At 66.4% G+C, this 25,485-nt stretch overlaps 2 protein-coding genes across 11 annotated transcripts in view; both read left to right on the top strand.

Moving 5' to 3' along the window:
• The window catches only part of FURIN (furin, paired basic amino acid cleaving enzyme), a 32,787-nt gene that overhangs the window by 3,132 nt on the left and 4,170 nt on the right, over positions 1–25,485 (top strand). For 2 of the 3 annotated variants that reach the window (XM_030015162.2, XM_030015161.2), the window contains exons 2-16: positions 535–919; positions 6,484–6,582; positions 7,323–7,418; positions 8,048–8,176; positions 8,432–8,508; positions 8,879–8,967; positions 9,207–9,379; positions 10,392–10,604; positions 10,938–11,038; positions 11,174–11,277; positions 11,476–11,593; positions 12,636–12,815; positions 12,901–13,025; positions 13,421–13,537; positions 13,623–15,503. In XM_030015162.2, the coding sequence (XP_029871022.1) occupies positions 740–919; positions 6,484–6,582; positions 7,323–7,418; positions 8,048–8,176; positions 8,432–8,508; positions 8,879–8,967; positions 9,207–9,379; positions 10,392–10,604; positions 10,938–11,038; positions 11,174–11,277; positions 11,476–11,593; positions 12,636–12,815; positions 12,901–13,025; positions 13,421–13,537; positions 13,623–14,191 (2,370 nt within the window). In that variant the 5' untranslated portion in view covers positions 535–739 and the 3' untranslated portion in view covers positions 14,192–15,503. Of the gene's footprint in view, positions 1–534; positions 920–6,483; positions 6,583–7,322; positions 7,419–8,047; positions 8,177–8,431; positions 8,509–8,878; positions 8,968–9,206; positions 9,380–10,391; positions 10,605–10,937; positions 11,039–11,173; positions 11,278–11,475; positions 11,594–12,635; positions 12,816–12,900; positions 13,026–13,420; positions 13,538–13,622; positions 15,504–25,485 lie in introns of those variants that run through there. The other variant, XR_005932514.1, reaches the window with a different exon arrangement.
• FES (FES proto-oncogene, tyrosine kinase) lies at positions 18,579–25,201 on the top strand. 8 transcript variants are annotated; one of them, XM_041123876.1, is made up of 19 exons: positions 18,579–18,695; positions 19,567–19,731; positions 19,834–20,007; positions 20,081–20,177; positions 20,618–20,801; positions 21,126–21,263; positions 21,374–21,493; positions 21,576–21,698; positions 21,768–21,954; positions 22,052–22,129; positions 22,436–22,591; positions 22,933–23,055; positions 23,188–23,241; positions 23,351–23,469; positions 23,681–23,775; positions 23,891–24,014; positions 24,150–24,307; positions 24,521–24,643; positions 24,811–25,201. In XM_041123876.1, exons 1-19 carry the CDS (start codon positions 18,579–18,581, stop codon positions 24,951–24,953), a joined length of 2,478 nt encoding a protein of 825 aa, XP_040979810.1. In that variant the 3' UTR covers positions 24,954–25,201. The 8 variants fall into 8 exon arrangements, with proteins under 8 accessions (XP_040979810.1, XP_040979808.1, XP_040979806.1 ...); XM_030016216.2 differs by having other exon boundaries at positions 18,586–18,705; positions 19,480–19,731; positions 22,028–22,129; positions 22,382–22,591; XM_030016219.2 differs by having other exon boundaries at positions 18,587–18,705; positions 19,480–19,731.

Genomic DNA, 25,485 nt, shown 5'->3' with positions numbered 1-25,485 from the left:
CATTCCAGTCTCTCGTTTAGCTGGGGTTCCTCACACAGCATCTGTGGGCATCTCCTCTGGTCTCCCTTTGGGACTGGAGAGGCAGGCTTCCCACCCCAGTTGCTCCTAGCTCCGTGCCCAGATAGGCCCGTCCCGGTTGGAGAAGGGGCTCCTGTCTGCTGCAGACCGTGGTGGCAGGAGGCATGGCTTCCCTTGCCTTGCCTCTCCCCTCCTTCGGTGCCCTTCTCCCCTCCTGGTTTGTTTCCTGTGTTTGTAAGCACAGAGCGTAAGTACACATTGGGCAATAGGCAAGGTAAACAGCAGCGGCGTGCTGGGGCAAGCATGCCGGGGCGGGCGCCCTACAGAGCCAGCTGCCACCATGGCTCCTCGGGGCCCCAGGTCCCATGCAGCTCTCTGTGAACCACGGTGGACAGTGGCTGCAGTGTGCCAAGGCCCCCTTGCCCGGTGCCGGAGCTGTGCCTTGGTCGAGCAGAGCCCTTCCTGGGTTTGAGGAGAGGCACCCCAGGGCCTGACCACTCTTCCATCTCTCTGCAGATCGTGCTGCTGTCCCAGACGGTCTGTTCCTGCTGCTGCTCTCTGGCCCGGCTGTTGTGGGCTCGTCCCCATGCTTTCTTGGGCTGAGCAGGGGCCAGCAGGGCAGAGAGGCCGGCGCGCCTCAGGGTGCTGACACAGGGAGGCCGCTGGACCCACCGCTCCTGGGACCCTCCTGCTCCCCAGCTAGAGGAACTCCGATACTCTGATGGATCTGAGACCCTGCTCGCTGCTCCTGCACTGGACTCTGGTGGTTGCCCTCGCTCTCCTGGCGCAGGAGGTGCTGGCCCAGCGTATTTACACCAACACCTGGGCTGTGCTCGTCCCCGCGGGGCCCCAGGAGGCTGACAGGCTGGCCAGGAAGCATGGATTCCTCAATCTGGGCCCGGTAAGTCCCCTGCTTCCCTCTCCCTGTGGAAGTGGTGTCCTCTGCCATCTCTGCCATGGTCTGGGCAGGCACTGGGCTGGGCCCTGGAGCTGGCTCGGGGGCTGCTCTTTCTGGCAGCAGAGCTGCTGTGTTCGCACCCGTTTGCTGCAGCCTTTACCATCCCTTGTGTTGACTCAAGGGTGGTAATTAGCTGGATGGGGCCGGGGCCTTCCCCTGCCAGTGGGATGGTCTGGTGGCATGGCACGGCACAGCACACCCTGCCTGTTGGAGGGGGAAGGAGGAAAAGCCCATCCCAGCGCAAAAAAATTGGGAGTGCTGTGCATTGGTGGAGGAGAGGAGGGCTCCCGGTTCCCGCTGGTGCTCCCTGCAGCGAGCTGCTCCAGTGCGGCACAGCCTTGGCTCAGCTGGAATGGCAGCAGCGCCTGCTGGGTGTCCCCAGAGCAGGTGGTCTGACAGTGGCCGTGTGTCCTTGGCCCTAAGCTGCCCTTCACAGAAGGTGTGTCAGCAGGTCCTCACCACTCTCGGCTTTCTCTGCCCTCGGCCAGTGGAGGGACAGGGCAGCGTGCGCAGCTGTGCTGGACCAGCGCCTCCATCAACCCCCTGGCAGCAGGGTGGGGAGAACGGGGTCATGGCGAAGGAACCGGGGCCCCTTGTGTTTCCTGTGGTCCTAGCTGTTCCTGGCCTTGTCCCCAGTGTGAGGAGCTCCAGGGTGCTCTCCTCCTGGCAGCCTTGGCAGGACCCAGCTTCCCTGTGCTCCAGGCCCAGGGAGCCGGCTCCGCTTTCCCTGGCCGTCTGTGGGCTGTGCGCTCGTTGGTAGCAAGGGTGCTCGCAGGTTGGGCTCCTGAGGCGTCAGCGTGAAAGCCAGGCCTTGGCTGAGAACTGCAGGGCTGGTGGGCCAATGGCCAGGCTCCTGCTTGCCAGTGCGGTGCTGCAGGCAGGACATGTCTCTGTTGGCAGGCCGCTTCTCACAGGCCAGCGCTTCTTGACGCTGCTGTTGTAGCACAATGCCGGCTGCCCCATGCTGTTGGTGCAGGCTGATCTGTGGGGCTTTTCTCTGCCTTGTGCCACAGGCAAGGCACCAGCCTCTGGGCTGGTGGCAGGTGGGGGCTTAGCCGATGGAGCTGGCGCCAGCACGGCTGCCATGACCAAGGCGGGGGCCAAGGGGATCCCATGGGAGCGGGTGCAGCAGGGCTGGCCCAGAGGGACGGCCCCCGCGCAGGCACGGGGAGCTGGACAGGCACTGCTTTGGCGAGGTGAGGCTGGCGCTGGCGGAGCAGAGCCTGCGTGTTTCTGCCAGCCCCTGCTGGGCTGCCTGCGTGCCCGGGGGTCTGTTGCCCGGAGAGTGGGGCGCTGCCGCCAGGCTGGGCTGGCTCTCCGGGAAGGAAGCGAGGGGCGAAATCCCAGAGGAAATTGCATAACTCGTGGCTGCTGTGTCAGGACCTCGCTGTGAGCAGCTGCCGCGAGCTGTGGCGGGCGGAGAAGGTGGCCACCACTGAAGCTGGTGGGTGCCTTGTCCTGCCACTTGAAAGGAGCCCTGCACGGGGTGGTGGGAACGCAGGGCTCCGGGGACAGGGAGCCCCAAGTCCTCTGGGATTTGTGCCAGAAGAGGGAACTCTGTGGGGGCCAGGGCCAGGCCCTACTGAGGGTGTCTGTGCTGGGGGGGCAATGGGGTGGCCTCACACAGGTGCTGTCTGCGGGAAGTGTCTTACGGCCGATGTCAGGGCAAAAGACGTGTTGGGCCAGGGCCATTGCCATGCAGAGGGGACCGGGAGAGCGGCCCAGGACATGTCCCGCTGGGCCAGGTCTCTGCCGAGACCCCTGGGAGCGGGGACAGGACTGAGGTGCCATCAGCCTGCTCCTGGCAGCATTTCCCATCGCACTGTGGTGCCGTGTCCCAGGCCCAGCTGCTAGGGCTGAGGGGCACTGGACTCTGCAGCCATGTCTCCACTGGCCGAGGGGTGCCCGTCAGGCCCTGGGCTGCAGCACAGAGTCGTGCAGGACCCTGTGGCTCAGTGGGGAGCCCAGGCCTGTTTGGGGTCCATCCCTGTGAGGCATGGAGGCTCTGCGCCAGCTCTGCCCAGCAGTGCTCACCTTCTCCCCGCACTGTTCGTTCTGCGGCCAGAGGCTGGCATCTCTCCCCCGGCTCTCCCAGCCCACTCAGCTGGCGGTAGAGCAGCAGTGAGGCAGCACCTGCAGGCAGAGCCCCGTGGGCTGTGGCAGGAGCTGCTGGTCTGGGCATGTTTTCTCCTGTTCTGGAGCCTGTCTCGGTGTCTGTGCTGTGGGATGAGGCTTGGCTGGCCTGGGCAGCCCACTCCTGCAGAGGGGCCGTGGTGGCCTGGTGCAAAGAGCAGGGCTGGAAGGAGCCGGGCTTTCCCCCTCTGGAGGTTTCTGGGCTGCTGTTCCTGGGGGGGGGTGTGCTGCTGGGACAGGATGCGGCAGACAGGCTGCAAGGGGGGGGGACCGGGTGCTTCTGGCAGTGCCCCAGTGAGAGGCCCCCAGGGTCCTTATCTGAGAGGATCCTGGCCTCAGCGTGGGGTCTGGACACTGTCCTCGGAGGCGTGCTGTCCTGGCGTACTCCCTGCTCTGCTGCTGCCTGCAGAGCCAGGGTGGGCAGTCAGTCCCCTGGGTCAGCGGTGCCTCTGGCAGAGAGGTGCCAGGACCTGTGTCTGGTGCTAGTGGCCTTGAAGGGGACCGAAAGGACAGTGCGGGGGAGGCGAGTGTCAGAGGAGAGGGACAGATGTGGTAGTGAGGCGGGAACACGGTGGTTCATGCTGCTGGGGCTGGTGCAGATTGGGGTGTGCGGGCGCTGCCTGCCCCAGCTGGGGATGGGGAGCACCAGGGAAGGGCTTGGCTGCTGATGCTGGCCTTGGGCTGCAGTGGCAAGACACTGGGGCTGAGTGGCCCCAGCAGCACCAGCCCAGGGAGGAGTGCTCTTACCTCCTGTACCACTGGGCTGCAGGTCCCCGCTAGCCCCTGCTGCCACCCAGCACATTGCCTGCTCCTGGGGACGTGGGCAGGAGCATTGACAGGCCACTGGCCCCGGGGCTGGCCCTGGTGGCCATGAGCTGTGGCAGGAGGTCAGGGCAGGAGCGGCGAGCTGGCACCACTCTCCACAGGATCGGTGCTGCCCGGCCCAGGGGGACACAGGGCTGGGGGGCAGCTCTGCCCTTGCTGAGGACAGGGACTGCAGGGATTAGGGTGGAAGCGTGTGGGCTGGCCGGCTCCTGGCTGCCACTGCAGTGTCTGTGCAGACCTAATCCAGTCGGATGACCAGGCAGAACCACGATCTGCGTGCAGGAACAATCGGGGCTCTGTCCTTACCCCTGGAGGGGGTGAGGGGGTGCTAGGGGAGGGCAGTGAGCCTGCAGCTTGCTTTCCCCTCTGCCAGCCCAGCGCAGAGGCTTTTCACCTCGGCACTTCCCCAAATGCTCTGAGCTGCTGGGTGTCCCAGGCTGTACTGGGGGCACACGGTGTGCTGCAGGGAACAGGCCCAGGTCTGTCCCCAGTGGCTCTGGCAGTGCTGGAGTCACTATCCTGCCCTAACAGGCAGGGCTGCAGCTCTGCAGCCGGCTGTACCAGGGCTCCAGCCACCTGCCCGTGCCCCACAGGGAAGGAGTGCAGAGCTGCAGGCCAAGTCTTGGCCTTTCCTCCACTGGCCCAAGGGCAGGAGCAGCACCTAGCTGTCACTGGCACCAGGGAGTGCAGCCCCATGTCATGAGCACCACATCTTGGGGAGCCAGCATGGTCTGCGGCTTCCCTGGATAATGCCAGCTGGCATGGCGTGGGGTTGACTGGCAGGCTCTGTTGTCCCCCACCATGAGCTTGCTCCCCACCATGGTCCAAAGTCCAGGGAACACATGCAGAGAGAAGTGGGGTCCTGAGTTGGCAGCCAGGGGCTTTGCCTGCCCCTTCCCTGCAGACTGACGTGTGCCGGTGCGCTGCGAGCACCAGACTCCCATGGAGGTGGAGCCATGGACACAAGTCCTGACCCCGTTGTTTGGCTGCTGCCATCCTGTGCCGCCAGTGCTGGGTTGCCGTGAGTTGAGTCCATTCCCTTTCCTGCCCACAGAGAGAGGCTGGTGCACGGGGTTCTTGTGCTGTGGGGGGAGCCCTGTGGAGTGGAACAATTCCCCTTGGGTGGGTGGGGGCTTGTCCTGCTGGCAGGCAGTTTCCCCCGAGCAGGGGTGGTGGAGGCCTGGCTTCAAGTGCCGGGGTGCGTTTCCCGTGCCCCGCAGAGCACAGTGGGGGCTTTGGGGTGAAGCGCATGACTTGGAGAGCTGCAGCCTGGATTGCCTTGCTGCCCCAGGGCAGGGTGCCAGTCAGCTGGGTGCACCTTTCCCCCCCTGCTCGGCTCCAGCTGGCTGCGTGGCTGGCCAGGGTGGTGGCACATCTGCAGAGCTCTGATAAGCTTGGGGGCGTTTGTTAGCTGCAGCCACACTGTTTTGCGGCAACCTGGGGCAGCGGAGGGTGAGATGTCCTCTCCCTCGTGTTCCCGCAGCCCTTGCAGCCCAGCCCTGCAGGCGATGGCGCAGCCTGGGCAGCTGGATCCTGCCGGTGGCCACTGCCCAGGCTTTGCGGCTTCCAGCAGGGCAGGGTGGGCACTCAGCTCCCTTCTCCCCAGTCCAGGCAGGCTGCTGGGCTGGGAGGCCCTGGGCGGCAGGGGTGGGGCCGCCGCGGCCAGGCCAGCCTCCGAGACATGCAGGAGGGGATAAGGAAATGACAGCACTAGAGAGGGTTTGGGGTTTAAAAATAACCAGCTGGGCGGCTGCATGGCCTTCTGGCCCAGCCGGGCTGTGCTGGAGTCCCGTCCTGCCCCAGCCCCAGCTGAGCCATCCCTATGTGTGTGGGAGCTGAGCCGGGGCCATCGCAGCATGGCTCCTCGGCTGGTGGCTGCCCCACCTGGGGTTGGATGCCTGCGTGCCCCCTCTCTTTGCTCCGCTGGAGCTGGCTGTGCCCTGATGTTGAGACCAGCTCTGGGTGGGTGCTCCGGTGGGGTGCTGGCCTGGGGTGCGTGGGGAGAAGGGCTCTATGAGTGGCCTGTCTGGAGGAGCAGAGGCTGGCCCAGAGTCTCCCTGCCCTGGCTGGGGCCACCTGGGGAGTGGGGCCTCAAGCCCCCTGGAGTTTCCCCTCACCAGTAGCAGGGGGTGCTGGTTGGCTCTGGGAGAGGAGCGGTGGTTTTGTCTCCTGAGGTTGGTGCCTCTTCCAGGCTGGCTCCGAAAGGCCTGTCCCTCTCTGCCACTGCTTGCTTTAGGTCTCCCTGCCAGGGCAGCAGCTTTGTTAGACAATTCGGGACTTACTGCCATGTGGACGCCTGTGGGAGGGTGAGGTGGGCAGAGGCTGTGTCACTGTGGCCCCAGGGCCTCCCCAGCTGCCTTGTCACCAGCTGCCGCAGCCTCTCACAGGAGATCCTGCCCCACGTACCTGGACATGAGCGCCAGCAGCTGCTCTGGAGTCGGGGCCCAGCCTGCCTGTGGCAGCCCCCGGGGCTCGGGCTTGCAGGTGGGGGGATGGGGAATCAGAGAGACCGGGCTCTCCTGTCCATCCTGCTCCTTTCTCTGTTGCAGATCTTTGGTGACTATTACCACTTTCGGCACAGTGGTGTGGTGAAGCGTTCCCTCTCATCCCACCAGCCCTGGCACAGCCGTTTGGCCAGGGAACCGCAGGTACGTGCAGCGCAGGGGTCCTCCCTGCCATCTGCGGGGGCCTGTCTTTGATCCTGGGCACTTCACACTGCCACGTGAGCCAGTAGTGGGCTGAGCTGCCTTGAACCAGCGCCTGGCATGGAGACCTATGGCAGAGCCGGGTGGGAGCCCAGCACGTGGCTGGCAAGGGCGGGGGGTCGACAGAACTGGCATCACCACCCTGTGGGCTGCTGTGATCGCAGGGCACGGGGCAGCCTCTGCTCCCTGCAGGGCTCTCCGTCCTTGTACGCAGGGCAAGGTGTGCAGGGCAGTGCCGGCAGTGCCAGATCCCAGCGCGGCAGTGTGGCAGGGCTGCCGTGACCTCTGGCCCCTGGCTCCAGCCCAAGGGCCTGGCACGCTGGCAGCGCAGCGGGGCGTGCAGCATGTCGCGGCGGCTGGCAGGCTCTTGGCAGCCTGCTGCTCTGCAGAGCTCTACGCTCTGACCTGCCCGCTCCACTGGAGCAGAGTCTGTTGTGGGACACCCGGCACTGCTGCCCTGGCATGGCTGGACAGGGGAGGCCAGGAGGGATGGTCTGGGTGCTGCGGTGGCTCTGGCAGGGTTGGATGCTCTGCCAGCATGCTGGCAGCTGGCTGTGAGCTCCCCAGGGACAGCCCCTCTGGGCAAGTTGCTGGCCGGAGGGCAGGGGGCCTGGGGAGCTGCTGGCACAGGCGAGAGCTGCCAAGGGGGCAGCGAGGGAGCCCCATGCCCTCTCTGCCCCCAGGTGCAGTGGCTGGAGCAGCAGGTGGCAAAGCGCAGGACCAAGCGAGACGTTTTCATGGAGCCCACAGACCCCAAGTTCCCGCAGCAGTGGTACCTGGTGAGTGCTGGGCAGGGGCTGCACGGTGCCAAGCGAGGAAGGGAGCCGCACAGTTGTGACAGCGAATGCAAGTTCTGGGTATGCGGTTGTGTTATCTGAGGGATGGCTGTCAGGTGGCTGCTGCTGCTGCCAGCCAGGCTGGCAGGGAGGAGGAGGAGGAGGAGGAGGAGGAGGAAGGCCTGAGGCAGCCACTTGGTGCTGTGTGTCCAGGAACACCCCAGGGAAGAGGCTGTGCACGTGGAGCTGTGGCTCCCTGCCAGGGTGCTGGCAGGGCTGGGGAGAGCCTGGGGCTGGGCTAGCGGGGAGCAGCCCTTTGCCTGGCCCAGGAACAGGGTCTGTGCCTGTGCCTGTCTGTGTCGTTGAACTCTGGCACAAGCCTGATCTCTGCAAAGGGAGCCATGTTTACGGGCCCCAAACGTAGTCTGGGGCTCAGCCTCCTTTCAGAGTGGCCCTCCTCAGCCGGCTGTGCCTGGGTCCCCTGGGGTTTCCTCATCCCACGCCACAGCAGAGAGGGGTGAAGGCTGTCTCTTGCCTGCCCTTACAGCCGGGCCTGGGAGGGGTCCGGGCACACCCCAGCTGCAGTGCCAGTGACTGGGCGCAGTTCCTATTGCCAGCACTTCTCTCGGCAGTACAACACAAACCAGCGGGACCTGAACGTGCGTCAGGCCTGGGAGCAGGGCTACACGGGCAAGGGCATCGTGGTTTCCATCCTGGATGATGGCATTGAGAAGAACCACCCTGACCTGGAGGGCAACTATGTAAGTGTGGGGCAATGCTGCAGGGCGGTGTGCTGTGGGAGCCTGTCGGGATGGCTGTGTTTGCTCAGTGCAGCCCTGGAGCTGCAGGGCTCATGCCTGCCATGGCGGGACATGGAAAGAAGTGATGGAGGTGGGAGTCGAGCCTGCCCCCCTGCTCAGCCCAGCCTCAGGGCCATGGAGCACAGGCATGGCCCCAGGGTGGTGGGGCTCAGTGGCCAGGGTGGATGGTCTCTAACAGCCAGATCTGTCTTCCAGGATCCAGGGGCGAGCTTTGATGTCAACGACCAGGACCCAGACCCACAGCCCCGCTACACACAGATGAATGACAACAGGTGAGGCAGGAGGCAGAGGCGAGGGTGGCAGAGCCCAGCTGCAGCAGGGACTCAGTGGCAGTGCCAGCCCTCACAGACTGCAGGAGGGTGCAGGGGTGGTGGCATGCTTCTGCCCCACAGAGAAACACCCTGCCTCCCTTTCTGACACAAGCAGCATCCTTTGGGGCTGCCCAGTGCCAGTCCAGGCCATTCAGTCCCCCTGCTCTGGAGCGGGAGAGTAGACAGAGGAGCCCTGCAGGGCCTTTGTCAGCTGCCTGGTTCAGGAGGAATGGGAGGCAGCCTGGGTGCTGGTCCTTCCAGCTGCGGCTTGTGCCCAGCCCTGTGCTCCTTGTGCCTCATCTGAGCACACTTGGTCCTGTTTTGACTGCAGACATGGCACACGCTGCGCCGGGGAAGTCGCTGCTGTGGCAAACAATGGGATCTGTGGTGTTGGCGTGGCTTACAACGCCAGGATCGGAGGTAGGTGCCACCCTGCCCTGCACCAAAAGCAAAGCCTGCGCTGGGCTCTGCGGGTGCCTCGCGGCTGGAGGAGTGGGCTGTGCTGGGGATCTTGGCACTGCTGGCCACGGCAGCCCTGTGACGGCTCATGGCATGGGCAGCAGTGGATGGGAGGGCTCTCACCAGTGGCACCACTGCCCTGAGGCACGCGGCCGCCCTGCCCCATCCTGTCGCCTGTGACGTCTGCTCTCTGGCCCTAGGCGTGCGCATGCTGGATGGGGAGGTGACTGATGCTGTGGAGGCCCATTCCCTGGGCCTCAATCCCAACCACATCCACATCTACAGTGCCAGCTGGGGCCCTGAGGACGATGGCAAGACTGTGGATGGCCCGGCCCGGCTGGCGGAGGAGGCTTTCTTCCGAGGGGTCAGCCAGGTGAGCAGGAGAGTTTGCTGGGGGAGCACTGGCTGAGCTCCTGCCCCTTCCCCCAGGTTTTCCTTGCTCTGCCTGCCCTAGCTGCTGTCCCAGCCCTCCTGCGATGAGCTGTCTCCCAGCCCATCTCCAGGATCAGGCTCTGTTGGTTTTTCCTGTTCTTCCTGCATGATGGCTCTGAGTCAGGGCTCCTCCCGTGCTGGGTACTTATCTCGCCTTTCTGAGCAGCCCTGTCCTCCCTGCTCAGAGGACTCCTGCGCAGCCCCATGCTGGGACGGTCCCTCCCTGCTCTCCGAAGCCCTGTGCTGGTCCCTGCCTGGTTTCATGCCAGCTGCTCGCCCTCCCTTCCTCTGCCTGTCCGCCCGCTGTCCCCGTGTGCTGTCAGTGCAGCCTGTGCCTTGGCATTGCTGTGGTGCAGCCCACGTGGTTAGCTGTGCCCCATGTTCTGTCTGGGAATCCCTGCATGGAGAGATGCGTGTGCTGTGCAAGGCATGCTGGCAAACCCGCCTCGCAGTGCCATGCCAGCTCTGTCACACATGCTGTGAGTGGAGCTGTGGCTTTTGGGTGCTGAGCAGCCGGTTGGGACTGCTCTGCTGAGCTCCCGCAGTGCTGCCAGGCGGCTGCAAATCCCACACAGGCAGAGTCAGCCTGGGTAATTTCCGAGTGGAAAAAGACATCAGTTTTTGGAAGCTCTCCTTCGACAGAGCCTCCTGCCACCCAGTGCCTTGCCTGTTGGGGAAGCCCCTGTAGCCTCTGCAGAGGTGCCCCAGCACCCTCCGTAGGCATGGCGGTGGTGAGGGATGGCAGTGCCGGGCGCCCAGGCCCGTGGGCCATGACTGGTGGCATCCCGCTGTCTCCCAGTGTCCCAGCTGCATCTTCTCAGTCTTTCCCACTCAGGCTACAAGAGCCCTGGGGCTGGCACTGTCCGCTTGTCCCCAGCTCCAGCCTGGGGCTTCCTGCCCTGCAGCAGCGCGGGTGACACTGGTGCTGGCCCTCACCCTGCCTCTGTTGCTAGGGCCGAGGGGGGCTGGGCTCCATCTTCGTCTGGGCGTCCGGGAACGGGGGCCGTGAGCACGACAGCTGCAACTGTGACGGTTACACCAACAGCATCTACACGCTGTCCATCAGCAGCACCACGCAGTATGGTAACGTGCCCTGGTACAGCGAGGCCTGCTCCTCCACCCTTGCCACCACCTACAGCAGCGGCAACCAGAATGAGAAGCAGATTGTGAGTTGGGGCTGTTGGTGTCTGCAGGCTGGGGGCTCACAGGGGTGGGACGTGCCGTGAGCTGTGGCTGCCATGGGCATCCCTCCGGGAGCCGAGCGGGCTGCAGTGCTGGGAGCAGGGCTGGCCCCACTCTGCCATGCTGCCGCCCTTCGGGTCGCTCCCAGGGGTCGGCCTCATGAGTTGAGGGCTTCTGGAGGGAAGCTCGTGAGCTGCCCCAGGAGCGGCGGCTCTGCCTCGCCTCCTGCGGCCCTTGTGGGGACACAAGCCCCCGAGCCAGATCCTGGACATGGCCAGCGCCCGCCGCACCTCCTACCCCAGCACTCCTCCTTGCAGGTGACGACTGACCTCAGACAGAAATGCACCGAATCGCACACAGGGACGTCAGCCTCGGCGCCCCTGGCTGCTGGCATCATCGCCCTCGCCCTGGAAGCCAAGTAAGGGCGGGCACAGAGCAGGGCTGGGCTAGGGGTGGCCACGCAAGCCCCATGAGGCAGCAGCACCTGGGCACGGACCTGCCTGGGGCTGGAAGGAGCTGGGCGCAGCTGCCTGAGCCCTGTGTCTCCCCGCAGCAAGAACCTGACCTGGCGGGACATGCAGCACCTGGTGGTGCAGACGTCAAAGCCGGCTCACCTCAATGCCAACGACTGGGTCACCAACGGCGTCGGCCGCAAAGGTACCAGGGTGCCGGGGACAGACCAGGGGCTCCCATTCCCACAAGCATCGCTAGCCTGGGGGTGCTGGGGCAGGGCACCCGTGCATCCCTGGGGGGGCAAATGAGGCAGGAGGCCCTGGAGAGCTCCGCAGTGTGGCTGGGCACATGTTCCCCCTCAGGGACACCCAGGAGTGGCACTGACCCCCTTTCTGTCCACAGTCAGCCACTCCTATGGCTACGGCCTGCTGGACGCCGGGGCAATGGTGAGCCTGGCCAAGAACTGGACCATGGTGGGACCTCAGAGGAAGTGCGTCATTGACGTCCTCACGGAGCCGAAGTAAGGGCTGGTGAGCCCAGGAGGGCATCGCCCAGCATCCGCCTAGTGCACGGGCCCATGCAGGAGCCCGAGCGCCTCTGGGCCCAAGGCAGGGAGTGAGGATGTGGGGATGATGTCCGGGGCTGAACTGTCCCCGAGACCCAAGGCCATCCTCCTGTGAGAGCTTGGGGAGAGCCGGGAAGGGCGCCTTCAGCTGTCCGGCACTGACATCGACTGCTCAGCCTGCCCGCTCTTGCTGGGGCCGGGCCGGGCTGGGCGCCGTGGGGGTGTGGGCAGGCTGGGGCACTGCGGTTTGGGAGCAGCCGGCACGAGTCATCCCCAGACAGAGGGGCTTTTCAGGGGTCAGACAGAAGCTCCTTTTATTCCTGTTTGGCTGCCATTGCTGCAGTGCAATGTGTGCCGAGTCTCATGTGCGGCCGGGGCGCTCCCCAGGGGCTCTCGGCGGGGAGGGGGACATCCCTGGGCAGGGAGGAAGCCAGGGCTGGGCCCTGCGTGTGCCTGCTGCTCTGCCCCGGTCCCCTGGGACCCACCCCTGCCCGTCCAGAGCAGGCACTTCTTGCAACCGGTATCCTGCGCTGACACCAGGGCCGGCGCCACAGGCGACTGCCAGGGGGACGGCTGCACAGGAGCACCGGGATGGGGATGGCCGTGCCCATCCAGTCCCTGGCCACACCGTGCAGGGTGTAGCTGGCCTGGCGGCGGGTGAAGAAAGGGCCCATTCAGGGCTGGCATGGAGCGGCGGCTGGGGAGGCGGCACCAGGCAGCGCGTGCTCGGCAGAGCAAACCCGACCGCGGCAGAGCAAACCCGACCGTGCCTAGGAACTGGGGCAGGCCTGCCTGCTGCCTGTGCCCTGTCTGGGAATGGAGAGGACGTGCTGCCAGCCGCTGTGGGATTGCCTCGCCTCCCACTCCAGCTGCCCTGGGACACAGCACCCGGTTCCCAGGGCAGCCACAAAGCCCGGCAGTGGGCAGCAGGGGCTGGAGCACCCTGACGCGTGCCCCAGGGCTTAGGACTGGGCTCACTCTTCCCTGTCCTTGACAGGGACATCGGGAAGCGCCTGGAGGTGCGGCGGAAGGTGGATGCCTGCCTGGGGAAAGCCAACTACATCAGCCGGCTGGAGCACGCACAGGCCAGGCTGACACTGTCCTACAACCGGCGCGGGGACTTGGCCATCCACCTCGTCAGTCCCATGGGCACCCGGTCCACCCTCCTGGCTGCCAGGTAGGTGCTGGGCTGCGGGGTGCCCCGGGGTGGCCTCAGGTGTTTGCGGGACGCTGGCACCCACCTCTTGCCCCTCCTCGTACAGGCCCCATGACTTCTCGGCTGACGGCTTCAATGACTGGGCCTTCATGACGACGCACTCCTGGGACGAGGACCCCTCTGGGGAATGGGTGCTGGAGATCGAGAACACCAGCGACGCCAACAACTACGGTAGGGCCAGGCTGGCCTCACCCCCACCATTGCCTCCCTCCAAGCCCAGGGTGGGAATGGGAGCAGAGTGGGTGCCCAATGTCCCCCCAGCCCCCTTGAGCAGAGCCAGTGACACCTCAGATGCTTTGCAGTGACCTGGCTGGGGAGAGGCTCGAGGCGATGCAGCTGCTCTGGGGCTGCGGCGGTCTGGGGCAGCAGGTGCCCCCCGTGACAGCTGGCCTGGCTGCCCCCTGCCCTGTGGGCAGCCCTGTGCAGGGGCATGGTCCCACGTCGGGTGCTCTTCCAGGTGACGGGCAGCCTGTGGCAGGGACCAGTGCAAGCCCCCTCCCTGTGCCTGTCCCAAGCACAGGCGGTCCCACGGGTGTGTCGGTGGTCCTCACCCCATGTCGTTGCAGGCACACTGACCAAGTTCACACTCGTGCTGTACGGGACGGCCACCGACTCCCCCAGCCTCTCCAACCAGCTGGAGAGCAGCGGCTGCAAGACCCTGACCCCCAGCCAGACCTGTGTGGGTGAGTGTGGGGCTGGCAGGGAGGGGGCGGGGGTTTGGGGTGCAGGCGGCTCCCCCTGCGTGCGCTGACCCTGCCTTTCCCGCAGTCTGCGAGGAGGGGTACTACCTGCACCAGAAAAGCTGCCTGAAGCGCTGCCCTCCTGGCTTTGCACCCGGTGTCCAGAGCACGCACTACAACCTGGAGAACAGCGTGGAGCCCATCGCGCCCCACCTCTGCCTGCCCTGCCACCCCTCCTGCGCCACTTGCGCGGGGCCCGGCCCCAACCAGTGCCTGACCTGCCCCGCGCACTCCCACTTCAGCAGCCTGGACCTCTCCTGCTCCCACCAGACGCAGAGCAGCCGTGCGTCCCCTGCCCTGGCAGACGGCGAGGGGCTGGCCAAGGCCCCCCCTCCAGCCAACCTGCCTGTCCTCATCGCCAGTCTCAGCTGCATCCTTATCGTCGTCATCTTTGTCACGGTCTTCCTGGTGCTGCAGGCACGCTCAGGCTTCAGCCTGCGGGGTGTGAAGGTCTATGCTCTGGACAGCGGGATTATCTCCTACAAGGGGCTCCCCTCCGACATCTGGCAGGAGGAGGGCCCCTCCGAGTCGGACGGTGAGGAGTACGAGGCCCACAGTGAGAGGACTGCCTTCATCAGAGACCAAAGTGCCCTTTGATGAGCCCTCCCGCCCCTCCCTCCTCCCTGCCCAGCACTGTGGGGCCGGGGCAGGTGAGGCCGAGGGGCCCCGGACTCTGCCCCCATCTCCCTCCTGCACCGCAGCAGCCCGGGGCTCCCCACCCGCCGGCATCGTCTCTTGGCCCTGGCCTGGGCTGCCGGGCATGGCCCCGCCAGCACCGTCCCCAGCTCGGCACCGTCCCAGTCTTGCACCATCTCTCTTGGCCCCGCGTCCATCCTGTACCCTACGCTGGGGTGTTTGATGGCAGCGGGGCCCCCGGCGCTCACTGGCCCTGCACCGGCAGCCGTGTCCCCTGCCCAAGGTGGGGGCAGCTGCTGCTGGGGGGTCATGCAGGTCCCCCGGCGTGGGCAGCATGCGGGGTCCCTGGGTTGTCATTGCTCAGGCTGGGCTGGCCGGGGCAGGAGTGGCTGTGCCCTGAGCCTAGCCCATGGCACGGCATCCCCCTGCCCCTGCCGGGCCTCTGCCCGTGTCCCTGGCTTGGCCTGCTGTGTCCCAGCTCCCCGCCACCTCCCGAGGGCCTGTCTGCCTCCACCCATGCCCTTCAACAGCAATAATGGCCAGGCCTCAGCCTCTGCTGCCTGCTTGCCTGCTGCCTGCCCCTCCCACCGTGGCTGTGGCTGCCTGCAGCGTGGACAGGAGCCCCCCTGCACCGGAGAGCATGGGGCAGGGCCGCGCCTTGCCTTGTGCCCGAGGCTCAGCCCCCCAGTGTGGGCAGGGACCCCCTCGCACAGACCCTGCTCTGCGGGGCTGCCCCGGGCCCCCTCTTGTTTTGCCCCTGGGCAGGGCTGGGTGCGCTGCTGGCTGGGGCAGTGCTGGTGCCTGCGCTGCCCCGGCTCTGCCTGCACCCTGCCTGTGCTGGGCAGAGCCCAGCATCCCTGCAGCCCCAGCCCCCAGAGCGCCGCTGCCCCCCCGACGTGCCTTGCCCCCACTTGGTGACAATCCGTTCCGCTCCCCGCCGGAGCCCCTTCCCGGCGCCGCCTGCCCTCGCTGCCCCTTCCCCACGGGCTGGGGGCCGGTGCCGCGAGCCCCTTCACCGTCCGCCGCCGCACACCGGGGCTGTGGCATGGGCTCCCACCCGCCCCGTGCCAGCGCCAGTCCCAGCCTGCCACGGATGGAGCCGCCGGCCGGGGGCCACAGGACTATTTTTCTATAATAACTTTTTGGTGCACAGTAATTTTTTCTTGTAATTTAATCAGCCGGGAGCTGCCTCCTGAGCCTGTTTTTAATTTAATGGATGTGGATATAACACTAGAGAGACTGAGTTATTAAATGTTCAGAACTATGCAAACCAGCTCCGCTGCCTGTGCTCTGTGTGCTGTGGCTGCGGGTGGCCCTGGCCTGGACGGGCAGCCTGGCCCTGGGGGCAGGAGGGTGCTGGGCCGGGGGCTGTCACCTCGTGCTGCTGTGCTGGGCCTGTGGGGTGCCTGGATCTGCTCCACAGCCGCAGGAGGGGGCCTGAGGCTCTGCTGGCAGCCCTGCCTGCAGCCGGGCTGGGGACACCTTGCTGTGGTGTCTGCCTGCTGTGCAGGCAGGGAGCCCAAGCTGCTGTGCTGCCCACCGTAGTGTGACTGCAGGAGCCTGCAGCGCGGGGTGCCCGAGAAGCCCCCCAGGCGGTAAAGAGCCCCCTAGAGCCAGGGGCTGCCCTGCCCAGGCTGCAGGCAGGAGCTGGTGCTGGGCAGGGGCTGCTGTTTGGGCATGCGGTGGGGACTCGGCACCTGGGCAGGGACCGGCCCCCTCACCTGAGCTATGGGAAGCAGCTGCTTATCAGGAACCCACAGAGAGGAAAGCTAATTTGGGAACCGGATGCGGTGTAGTAGGGGTGGGGGGCAAAAGCCTGGGGAACTTGCTCCCATTTCCCACAGCACATGGCTTGAGCCCCTCCACTGCAGCCTGGGGTCCCGCCGAGCTCGCACACTGCAGCCCGTGTCCAGCACCACCCTGCAGCTGGAGCACAATGCCCACGGGGCAGCCCTGGGGGCAGGGATGGCCAGGCTGGACCTGGGACCTGCTCATGCTGTGGCCAAGCCCCAGGCAGAGCCCACCCCAGCCCCACCGGGCCCCTCGCAGCGTCCCAGCCCCCCAGGAGGGTTTGTCAGGGCTGCACTCACTCGCAGAAGCAGCACCTCTCTGCAGAGCCCCTCGGCCTCGCTGCACCCATCTGTGGCTGTGGTGGCTTCCTGTGGTCAGGAGCGAGTTCCCCGTGGCGTCCAGGCGACTGCCGGCACTTCTCGGCCCGCTCTTCCTTTTCTCATGAAGCCGGGGTGGGGACAGGTCCCTGCCGGTCCTCGGCCGAGGGCTGTGTGGGCCAGAGCTGGGCAGCTCGCAGGCCATGCATGGACAGCTGGGTGCTGCAGGTGGGCTGCGGCCATAGGGTGCTGCAGCGACAGCTCCCGCCAGGGGAGTAGGCAGAGGCCGCAGCCCCACTGGGCTCTGGAGGCTGCAGGAGGGTGGACAGAGGATGTGAAACTGGGTGAGCTGTGGTGTGGCTCACAGCAACCTTCCTGCTGCAGGCAGCGCTTGTGGCTTCCAGGGAACGAGAGCTTCTGCACTCACTGTCGCACCCGGAGCCTTGCAGCACAGTCCTGACTGGCCCAGCACTGCGGGGGGGGGGCGGCCCCCTAGCCCCCAGGCTCGGATACCTCCCACCAGAGGTGCCCGGTGTCCCCGGTGCAGCCCAGTGCAGGCAGGGAGGGGACCAGCACCGCCTGTGAGCTGCCAGGGGGTGCTGGAGGATGCTGGGGTTGGGGAGAGAGAAGAAGCAGCCCCTCGGCCTGGCTTGCAAAACACTTGCTAAGCTTGAGACAATGCTGCAAGTCTCTCTGGAACCGGTGGGGCCTGTGGCCGCTACCAGTGGGACCTGCAGCTCAGGCAGAAAACAAAACTATTCCTGGGCAGGCTCCAGGGCTGGGGCAGAGGGGGCTGGAGACAGGTTGGTATCTGCTGCGGGTCGGGGCAGCTGCAGCGCTGGTGCTAGCAGAGCTGCTGTCACCCTCAAACATGCCATGAAAATTACTGTTTCCAGGATCCTGACACTGGTGGTGCCAGGGAGTGTCAGCAGCACTCAGTGCTCGGTGTGGCTGAATAGGGCACAGGGAAAGCGGAGCCCTCCCCAGCAGGCAGGACTCTGTGGAGATGGGCAGGCAGGGCCCCCCCACCGCAGGCAGGACCCCTTGGGGACCAGGGCTGGTTACAGGGTGACCAGCTGGTAGGCAACTGGAGACCCCAGCAGCATGTGGCAGGTCTCGAATTGCTCATCTGGGCAAGTAGCAAATGGGCCGTTAACTGGGCTCCTCTTGCTCGGAGGGGGGGCCATGGTGACTCTGGGTGGGGATTTGTGTCACTCAGCACAGCTGGAGTGCTGCTTGGGGTCTGTGGCTGGGACACCGTGGCAGCCCCTGGCTGTGTCATGCCATGCTGTGCCATGCTGTGCCATGCTGTTACATGCCGTGCCATTGTGCTGCTCCTTGGCGTGATGACCCAGGCATTGCTCAGCTGTGGGAAGGCGCGTCAGCAAAACTCCCGTCTGACACACTTTTCCCCTCAACTTCCTCTAAAAGTGGAATCAGCTTGCTTGTGTCCTGTAGGTGACCATGACACCCCTCTGGGGCCGGGGCCTCCCTGCCAGGCACAGGACGGGGGGCTCAGCACAAACCACCCAGGAGGTCGTCAGGCCAAGCTGAGCAGAGCCGAGCCAGGCTGCGCCAGCGGCGGGGACGTGCAGCGGTGCTGGGTGGAGGCAGTGGCAGCTGCCCCTGCGATGCAGCTGCCAGGGCTGAGCGGTCTCACCGTGGCACCAGTGGAGCACTTGGAGCGGGGAAGTGCCTGGGGCTGCCGCAGGGAGCGGGGTCCTGGCTGTGTGGGCATGGGCTGGTGACAAGAGCTGGGGCACGACTCCATGGCTGCCCATGCGGTGGATGCTCTGTCCTGTGGCCTTTCACGGTCACAAGGGCCAGGCTCAGGGGTGGTGACGGGATGGTCCTCCTTCAGCAGGGCTGCTTGGAGCCCTGGGGACCCCCCTGGGTACCGCCCTAGTCCCTGCAGCCTCTCAGGGAAGCAGGGGCACAGAGAGGGGCTGGGGGACAGGCAGGACCAGGCATGGCTGAAGGGGCTTTTCTGGGTGAAACCCCTGCAGGGATGGGGCTGAGATCAGGCTCCGCAGGGGCGATGGACCACAGCCAGGGCGAGGAAGAGCCCTGGGCTCCTGCAGGGCCAGATCCTGCCAGCGCCAGGCCTTGATTCGAGGCAGCCGGGAGGGGCAGCGGGGCTGGGGGCTGCCCAGCTATGGCGGCGCCGTGTGCCGGCATCGGCCCCAAGCACGGGGACTGGCAGGGAGGGGAGGAAGCACAGGAAATCTCGCAATGGCTGTATGGTCAGCACCGGGTTTCCTGTTCCTCCTCGGGAGCGGGAGCTGCACCAGGTCCAGACTGCGCCGGCCCCAACCCTGGGAGGACACCAGCGCCAGCCCCACGGCGGGGACCTCGCAGCACACACAGGTTGGAGGGGCCGTGCCCCAGTGGGGCACTGGCAGGGACAGGGGACCCTTTTGTGGGACTGGGAGGGGTGTCTCAGCCCTGGCCTTCTGTGGGGTCAAGGGCTGTGCCAGGGGATATCCTGCCCTGCACAGAGACGTGCTCCAGCACCTCCTGCTCCTGCTGTGCCCTTGCCATGGGGCAGGGCACCGTGGGGCCACCGTTGGGACCAGTTTGGCTCCCAACAGCCGTGCTGGAGTCCCAGGTACTGGGATGTGTCCAGGCTCGGCACCTTCTTCTGGGGCTCGTCACCCCGTCCCCTTCCTGCCGGCTCCCCGCCTGTGCCCTGGCCCCCGGGAGCTCCCCTGTCCCGGTGTGCCCGGCCACCCCTGCCACGGGCGCAGGGGTGACCATGCCAATGGGCAGAACGGGGCTGCACCTGGGCAGGGGGTACAGCTGCGCTGCCCTTGGGGATCAGACCCGTGTGCATGGCAGAGGTGACGCTGCTGTTTTTGACCCCACACTTCCTCCTCCCCGGCACCATCTCCACGGGCACCAGCTGCTGCGGAGCTTGGGGCGTGCTCAGCCCTCCCGCCTGCTTTGAATGCGCTTTGCAAGGCAGATTGCATGGGGCAGGGAGAACTCGGCCCCTCGCCACCAGCCGGCCTGGGCACCACGTCCCCGGTGACAGGGCGATGGGGTGGGAGGGTGTGAGATGCAAAGGACCCTAGCCACCGGTGAGGGCAGCGCGGGGCGCGGGGCAGCAGTCGTGGCTCAGGCTTTCCTGATGCTCCACAGCCTCCTCCTGCTGGGGACGGCGGTGCCATGGGCTTTGGGCCAGAGCTGTGGTGCCCGCAGGGGCACAGCGCACTACTGCGGCTGCAGGACAGCGAGCTGCGCCTCCTGGAGCTGATGAAGAAGTGGATGTCACAGCGCGCCAAGAGTGACCGGGAGTATGCGGGGATGCTGCACCACATGTTCTCCCAGCTGGAGAAGCAGGAGGGCCCTGGGCAGCTCCGCACTGGTGACCACGGTGGACAGATCGGGGAGGTAGGGACACCCTGGTGCGGGAGCGCACCCCGCAGAGCCCAGTGCGGTGTGGTACCGGGGGGCAGCCATTCCCACACTGTCCCTGACACCCCATCCCCACAGTCCTGGTGGGTGCTGGCGAGCCGGACGGAGACGCTGAGCCAGATCCTGCGGCAGCACGCAGAGGAGCTGGCGGCAGGGCCGCTGGCCAAGCTGAGCCTGCTCATCCGCGACAAGCAGCAGCTCCGCAAGGCCTTCAGTGAGCAGTGGCAGCAGCTCAGCCAGGAGTATGCCCGGGTATGCAGGTCCTGGCGGAGGGAGCGGGGGGCATAGCCCAGCCCCGCTCCCCTGACGGCATCTGCCTCCCCAGATCACGCAGCAGGAGATGGAGAAGCTGAAGGCGCAGTACCGCAGCCTGGCACGCGACAGTGCCCAGGCCAAGCGCAAGTATCAGGAGGCCAGCAAAGGTGCCTGCCAGCCCAGCCCCCTGCCTCCCCCGTCCCCATCCCTCTGTGTCCCCTCCAGCTCCCCTCACGGGTCAGGGATGGCCGGAGCACCTGGTGCCCTGTGGGACCCACAGTGCAGCCTGCACTGGGTGGGGGGTCTGGGGGTGGGCAGCATGGGGAGAGCTTAGCCTGGCCCCAGGGGAGCCGGGCACAACTCCTGCAAGTTACAGCTTTGGGACACTGTGCTGTGGGTCGGGAGCATCCCTGGGGGAGGTCTGTGACCGCCCCGGCCCCCCTGCCTGCCCTGGGACCCCCACCCAGCCCTGTCACCTCCGTTGGCCCCTGCCCCAGCCTCGCTGGGTGCCTGTCCCCCTCGCCGGCTGCGTGGGGGGATGTGCTGTAGCACTGGGACCGATGCCACAGTGGCAGCAGTGGGTGTTTTCCACGGCCTCTCCACCCAGACAAGGAGCGGGACAAGGCGAAGGAGAAGTACGTGCGCAGCCTCTGGAAGCTCTATGCCCTGCACAACCAGTACGTGCTGGCCGTGCAGGCGGCCACGCTCCACCACCACCACCACTACCAACGGGCACTGCCCAGCCTCCACCAGTCCCTTTACAGCCTGCAGCAGGAGATGGTCCTCGTCCTGTAAGAGCCCTGCCTGCCCCGTGCCCCACTGCCTGTCCCGCGCCCCGTTGTCCATCCCTGGGCAACCCCATGGCCCCTGAGAACCAGCAGTGCTCCCTCCTCCTGCCAGAGCTCCGCCAGCCACGTGCATCTTCCCTGCCCATCGCCTGCCCCGCACACCCCCTGCCCCTCACGCCGCAGCCCTCACGGTGATGCCCTGCAGCACCATGCGGCATGTGGGGACTGGACACCAGGGCTGGGGCAGGGGTGGTGGCGCCTGGCCACAAGGGCCCTGGGCTGGGGGGCACAGGAGCCCGGCAGCCCCCAGCACCCGCGTCCCCACAGGAAGGAGATCCTCAGAGAGTACTACAGCATCAGCAGCCTGGTGCAGGAGGACGTGCTGGCTGTGCACCGGGAAATTGCCAGCGCGATCCAGGCCATCGAGCCGGCCACGGAGTACAGCGGCTTCATCCAGAGCCACAGGTACGGCCCCGCGCGGCTGCAGCCCCTCTGCCAGGCACAGCCCTGCTGGCCACGGGTGCCGGTGCTGGCACAGGGCAGGTGGGAGGCAGAGCCATGCTGAGTGCCCACAGGTATGGCTCTGAGTTGCCGCCGGCCGTGTCCTTTGATGAGAGTTTGCTGGAGGAGACGGAGAGCCTGGCACCAGGGGAGCTGCAGCTGAACGAACTGACCGTGGAGAGCGTCCAGCACTCGTGAGTGGAGCCGGGCTGCGGGCAGGGGCCACCGCCACCAGCAGCACGGCTCAGCACCATCCGGCACCTGTGTCTTTTGCAGCCTGACATCGGTCAAGGAGGAGCTGGCGGCCGCCATGGAGGTCGTGAGCAGCAAGGAGCAGTGGGTGCAGGAGCTGCAGGCGGAGATCCGGGATGCGGAGCAGGGCCGGAGCCTCGGGGAGCGGTGAGGTGTGGCAGGCAGGGGGCGAGGGGCCAGGGGCGGCGGAGGCTGACCGCCCTGTCCTGTCCTCAGGGTGCACTTGCTGGGCAAGCGGCAGGGGCTGCAGGAGGCGCAGCAGCAGCTCGAGGGCTGCCTCTGCACCCAGGCCAAGCTGCAGGCGCAGCGGGACCTGCTGGCAGGGAAGCTGGCAGAGCTGGGTGCTGGGGACCCCCTGCCCGCCCTGCCTCTGCAGGAGGACCGGCAGTCGGTCTCCTCTGTGGTGAGTCCTGCCCCACTGCGCACCGGGAGCTGCAGGGACGGGACATGCCGGGCTCCCGTCACCCCCCAGCCAGCACACAGCTCACGTCTCTCCCCAGGAGCAGGAGCGGAGCAGGGCCACCACACTGGAGACCCTCAAGAACCACATCTCAGGCATCTTCAGCCCCAAGTACTCGGTGAGTCCCCGGGCACCTCTGCCCACCCTGCCCTCCCAGCCAACTGCCTTGCCGAGCCTCCCTGCCCTCAGCATCCCCTGCCCTCTCCTCTCTGCCCCCACAGCCCCCTCCCCTCTGTGCTCCAGCCCCTCCAGCCTCTGCTCACCCCTGCCTGCTGCGCCCTGCCCTGGGCACAGCTTCCAGGCACCGCTGCTGCCCCCACCTCTGGCACAACCCGGGGGCACGGCTGGACTCACTCCCGTCTCCATCCAGCTGCCACCCCCCATGCCCCTGATCCCGGAGGTGCAGAAGCCGCTGTGCCAGCAGGTCTGGTACCACGGGGCCATCCCGCGCGTAGAAGTGCAGGAGCTACTGAGCTGCAGCGGGGACTTCCTGGTGCGGGAGAGCCAGGGCAAGCAGGAGTACGTGCTCAGTGTGCTGTGGGATGGGCAGCTCCGGCACTTCATCATCCAGGCTGCTGACGTGAGTGACCACAGGCAGGGAGAACGGCCGGGGGTGGCCCTGCGCAGGCCCTGGGTCTGCAGTCATGGGGCCCCTGGTGTGAGTGCACAGGACGTGTGTGTACAGTATGAGTTGTGTGCACCCGTCCTTGCACAGTCCACGTGTGGAGCGTGGGGTGTGAGCCCTGCATCGTGCACGTGAATGCCTACTTGTGCATGCTTGCTGTGCCCGGTGTGCATGCATGTCCTGCACCATGTGCGTGCGTGCACACTCATCCACATGTGCACAGCCATGCACCCCAGCACTCGTGAGCACACCCATGTGTGTGTGCAGGAAAGCTCCTCAGCCTCCCCTCCCCACAGAACATGTACCGGCTGGAGGGGGAGGGCTTCCCCACCATCCCGCTGCTCATCGAGCACCTCCTGCAGAGCCAGCAGCCCATCACCCGGAAGAGCGGGATCATCCTGGCCAGGGCCGTGCCAAAGGTGATGGCAGGCAGTGGGGAGGGGGATGAGTCACCTGAGCACGGGGCAACCCTGCCCGTCCCCTTCTCCTGCCCATGGCGCCTGGGGCAGGCTGGGGGACAGCTCACCGCCTTCTGTGTCTGCTCGCTGCAGGACAAATGGGTGCTCAACCACGAGGACGTGCTGCTGGGGGAGCGCATCGGCCGGGTGAGTCAGAGTGCTCTGGTCCCTGCCTCTGTGGGGTCTGTGGGAGGGCAGGGGTTGCCTTGGGCCACGCTGCGGCAAGCTGGGCTGGTGCACCCGTGTCTTTTGGCAGGGTAACTTTGGGGAGGTATTCAGCGGCCGGCTGCGTGCTGATAACACCCCCGTTGCTGTGAAATCCTGCCGGGAAACCCTCCCGCCTGAACTCAAGGCCAGGTTCCTGCAGGAAGCCAGGTCTGTGCATCTGTCGCTCTTGTCCCAGCCCGTCTGTCCATCCTCAGGACTTGGGGCTGTTCAGACCCCACTGGGACTGCAGAATCCTTGTGCTGAGGGCGGTGTCCCCAGGCCAGCTGGGCAGAGCGTCCTGGGGACGGCACAGAGGTGGCTTGTGCCCGGGACAGCCAGGCTCCCCATGCACTCATGGTGCCCTTCCTTGTCCGCACAGGATCCTCAAACAGTACAACCACCCGAACATTGTCCGGCTCATCGGTGTCTGCACCCAGAAGCAGCCTATTTACATAGTCATGGAGCTGGTGCAGGGTGAGCAGCCCCATCCTGCAGCCCTTGCGCCGCAGGGGCAGCTGGTGCATGCATGTGCAAGCTCACCACAGCGTGCCAAGGCAGCTGCCCGCCAGCTCCACAATCCTGGGTGCAGGGGGAGACTTCCTGAGCTTTCTGCGCAATGAGGGGCCGCACCTGCGGGTGAAGGAGCTGATCAAGATGACTGAGAACGCTGCTGCTGGCATGGAGTACCTGGAGAGCAAGCACTGCATCCACAGGTGGGCTCTGGCAGTGCAGACGGGCACCGGGCAGCACAGGGTGAACCCCAGAGCCCTCGCTGCACCCCATCCTATGCCGGGCGGAGGTCCCTGGGGATGGCCAGAGGCATGGCTGACAGCTCTGGGACGTCCCAGGGACCTGGCCGCTCGCAACTGCCTGGTGACGGAGAAGAATGCCCTAAAGATCAGCGACTTTGGGATGTCACGGGAGGAGGAGGATGGCATCTACGCCTCCACAGGGGGGATGAAGCAGATCCCTGTCAAGTGGACAGCACCTGAAGCACTCAATTATGGTATGGGATGCAGCCGGGCACAGCCTGGTGGCCCCGTGGCACAGCTGGGAGCCAGGAGTCCAGGGCACACTGTCCTGCTCCCATGTGCCTGGTCCTGGGGAGGGAGGCAGAGAGAGCTGGGGCACCCCAGTCCTCATGAGCACGAGCATAGCCAGGGCAGTGGTGCTATGGGTGTCCCCAGCTGCCAGCATCCATCCCACCCCATGTCCCCAGGCCGATACAGCTCGGAGAGCGATGTCTGGAGCTTCGGCATCCTGCTGTGGGAAGCCTTCAGCCTGGGTGCCGTCCCCTACGCCAACCTCAGCAACCAGCAGACGCGAGAGGCGGTGGAGCAGGGTAAGGGACGCAGCCAGGGTCCGGCTCTCGAGGGCCACTGTGGGGTCATGGGCCCTGCACGGTGGGTCTGCGGTGGAGCCATGCCCATGGGACAGGCAGGACGGGGCCGGGGGGAGGGAGGGGCTGGTGGCCTGGGCTGCTGTGTCCCCATCCCTGCCACCCCCCAGGCGTGCGGCTGGACCCCCCCGAGCAGTGCCCCGAGGAGGTGTACCGGCTGATGCAGCAGTGCTGGGAGTACGAGCCCCACAAGCGGCCCAGCTTCAGCACCATCCACCAGGACCTCATCACCATCCGCAAGAGGCACCGGTGAGGGGGACCACCGGCCGAGGGCAGTGCCCCGCCGCTCCCAATCAGGACAGCACCGTGTGCCCCGGATCCATCCCGCTGGCAGCATCCATCCCTTGGGCAGGGCCTGCCTGGGAAGCGGGTGCTGTGGGGCGGCCGGACTGGGCTATGCCCCCACCCTGGCCCAGGGCAGGGGGCTCCCGTGCGCCCCGGGGACATGGCACCCATAGCTCCTGCTGGGCTTGATCCTGTATAATAAACAAATGAGCTCTGCAGCACCGCGTCTGTGGGGGCCACGGGGGGACACGCGCCCGGGACAGGGTGCACCGGGACAGGGCACCGGCACCTTGACCCAGCCCCGGGGCTATGGGGGGCCAGGCATGTCCGGGTGCGTCCCCGGGGCCGCGGGGGGACGGCTGGGCCTGTCCCCAGGGCTACGGGGGGCGCGTTCAGGTGCGTCCCCGAGGCTACGGAGCGTTGACCGGGTCTGCCCCGGGGCTGCCGGGGGATGCCCGGGCCTGTCCCCGGGGCCAGGTGGGGGTGGCGGGGCCGACCCC

This window comes from Aquila chrysaetos, chromosome 5 (assembly GCF_900496995.4).
Source record: "Aquila chrysaetos chrysaetos chromosome 5, bAquChr1.4, whole genome shotgun sequence".
In the NCBI taxonomy this organism is placed as follows: Eukaryota; Metazoa; Chordata; class Aves; order Accipitriformes; family Accipitridae; genus Aquila; species Aquila chrysaetos.
The sequence above is the reverse complement of the archived record's forward strand: the minus strand, read 5'-3'. Positions and strand labels throughout refer to the sequence as shown.

Bases quoted from the DNA above. Each gene is read 5' to 3' on its own strand.
- FES (XM_041123872.1), top strand. From the start codon at position 19,507: ATGGGCTTTGGGCCAGAGCTGTGGTGCCCGCAGGGGCACAGCGCACTA. The intron at 22,592-22,932 runs GTGAGTGACCAC...CCCTCCCCACAG, and splicing joins TCATCATCCAGGCTGCTGAC to AACATGTACCGGCTGGAGGG. The intron at 24,015-24,149 runs GTGGGCTCTGGC...GGGACGTCCCAG, and splicing joins AGCAAGCACTGCATCCACAG to GGACCTGGCCGCTCGCAACT.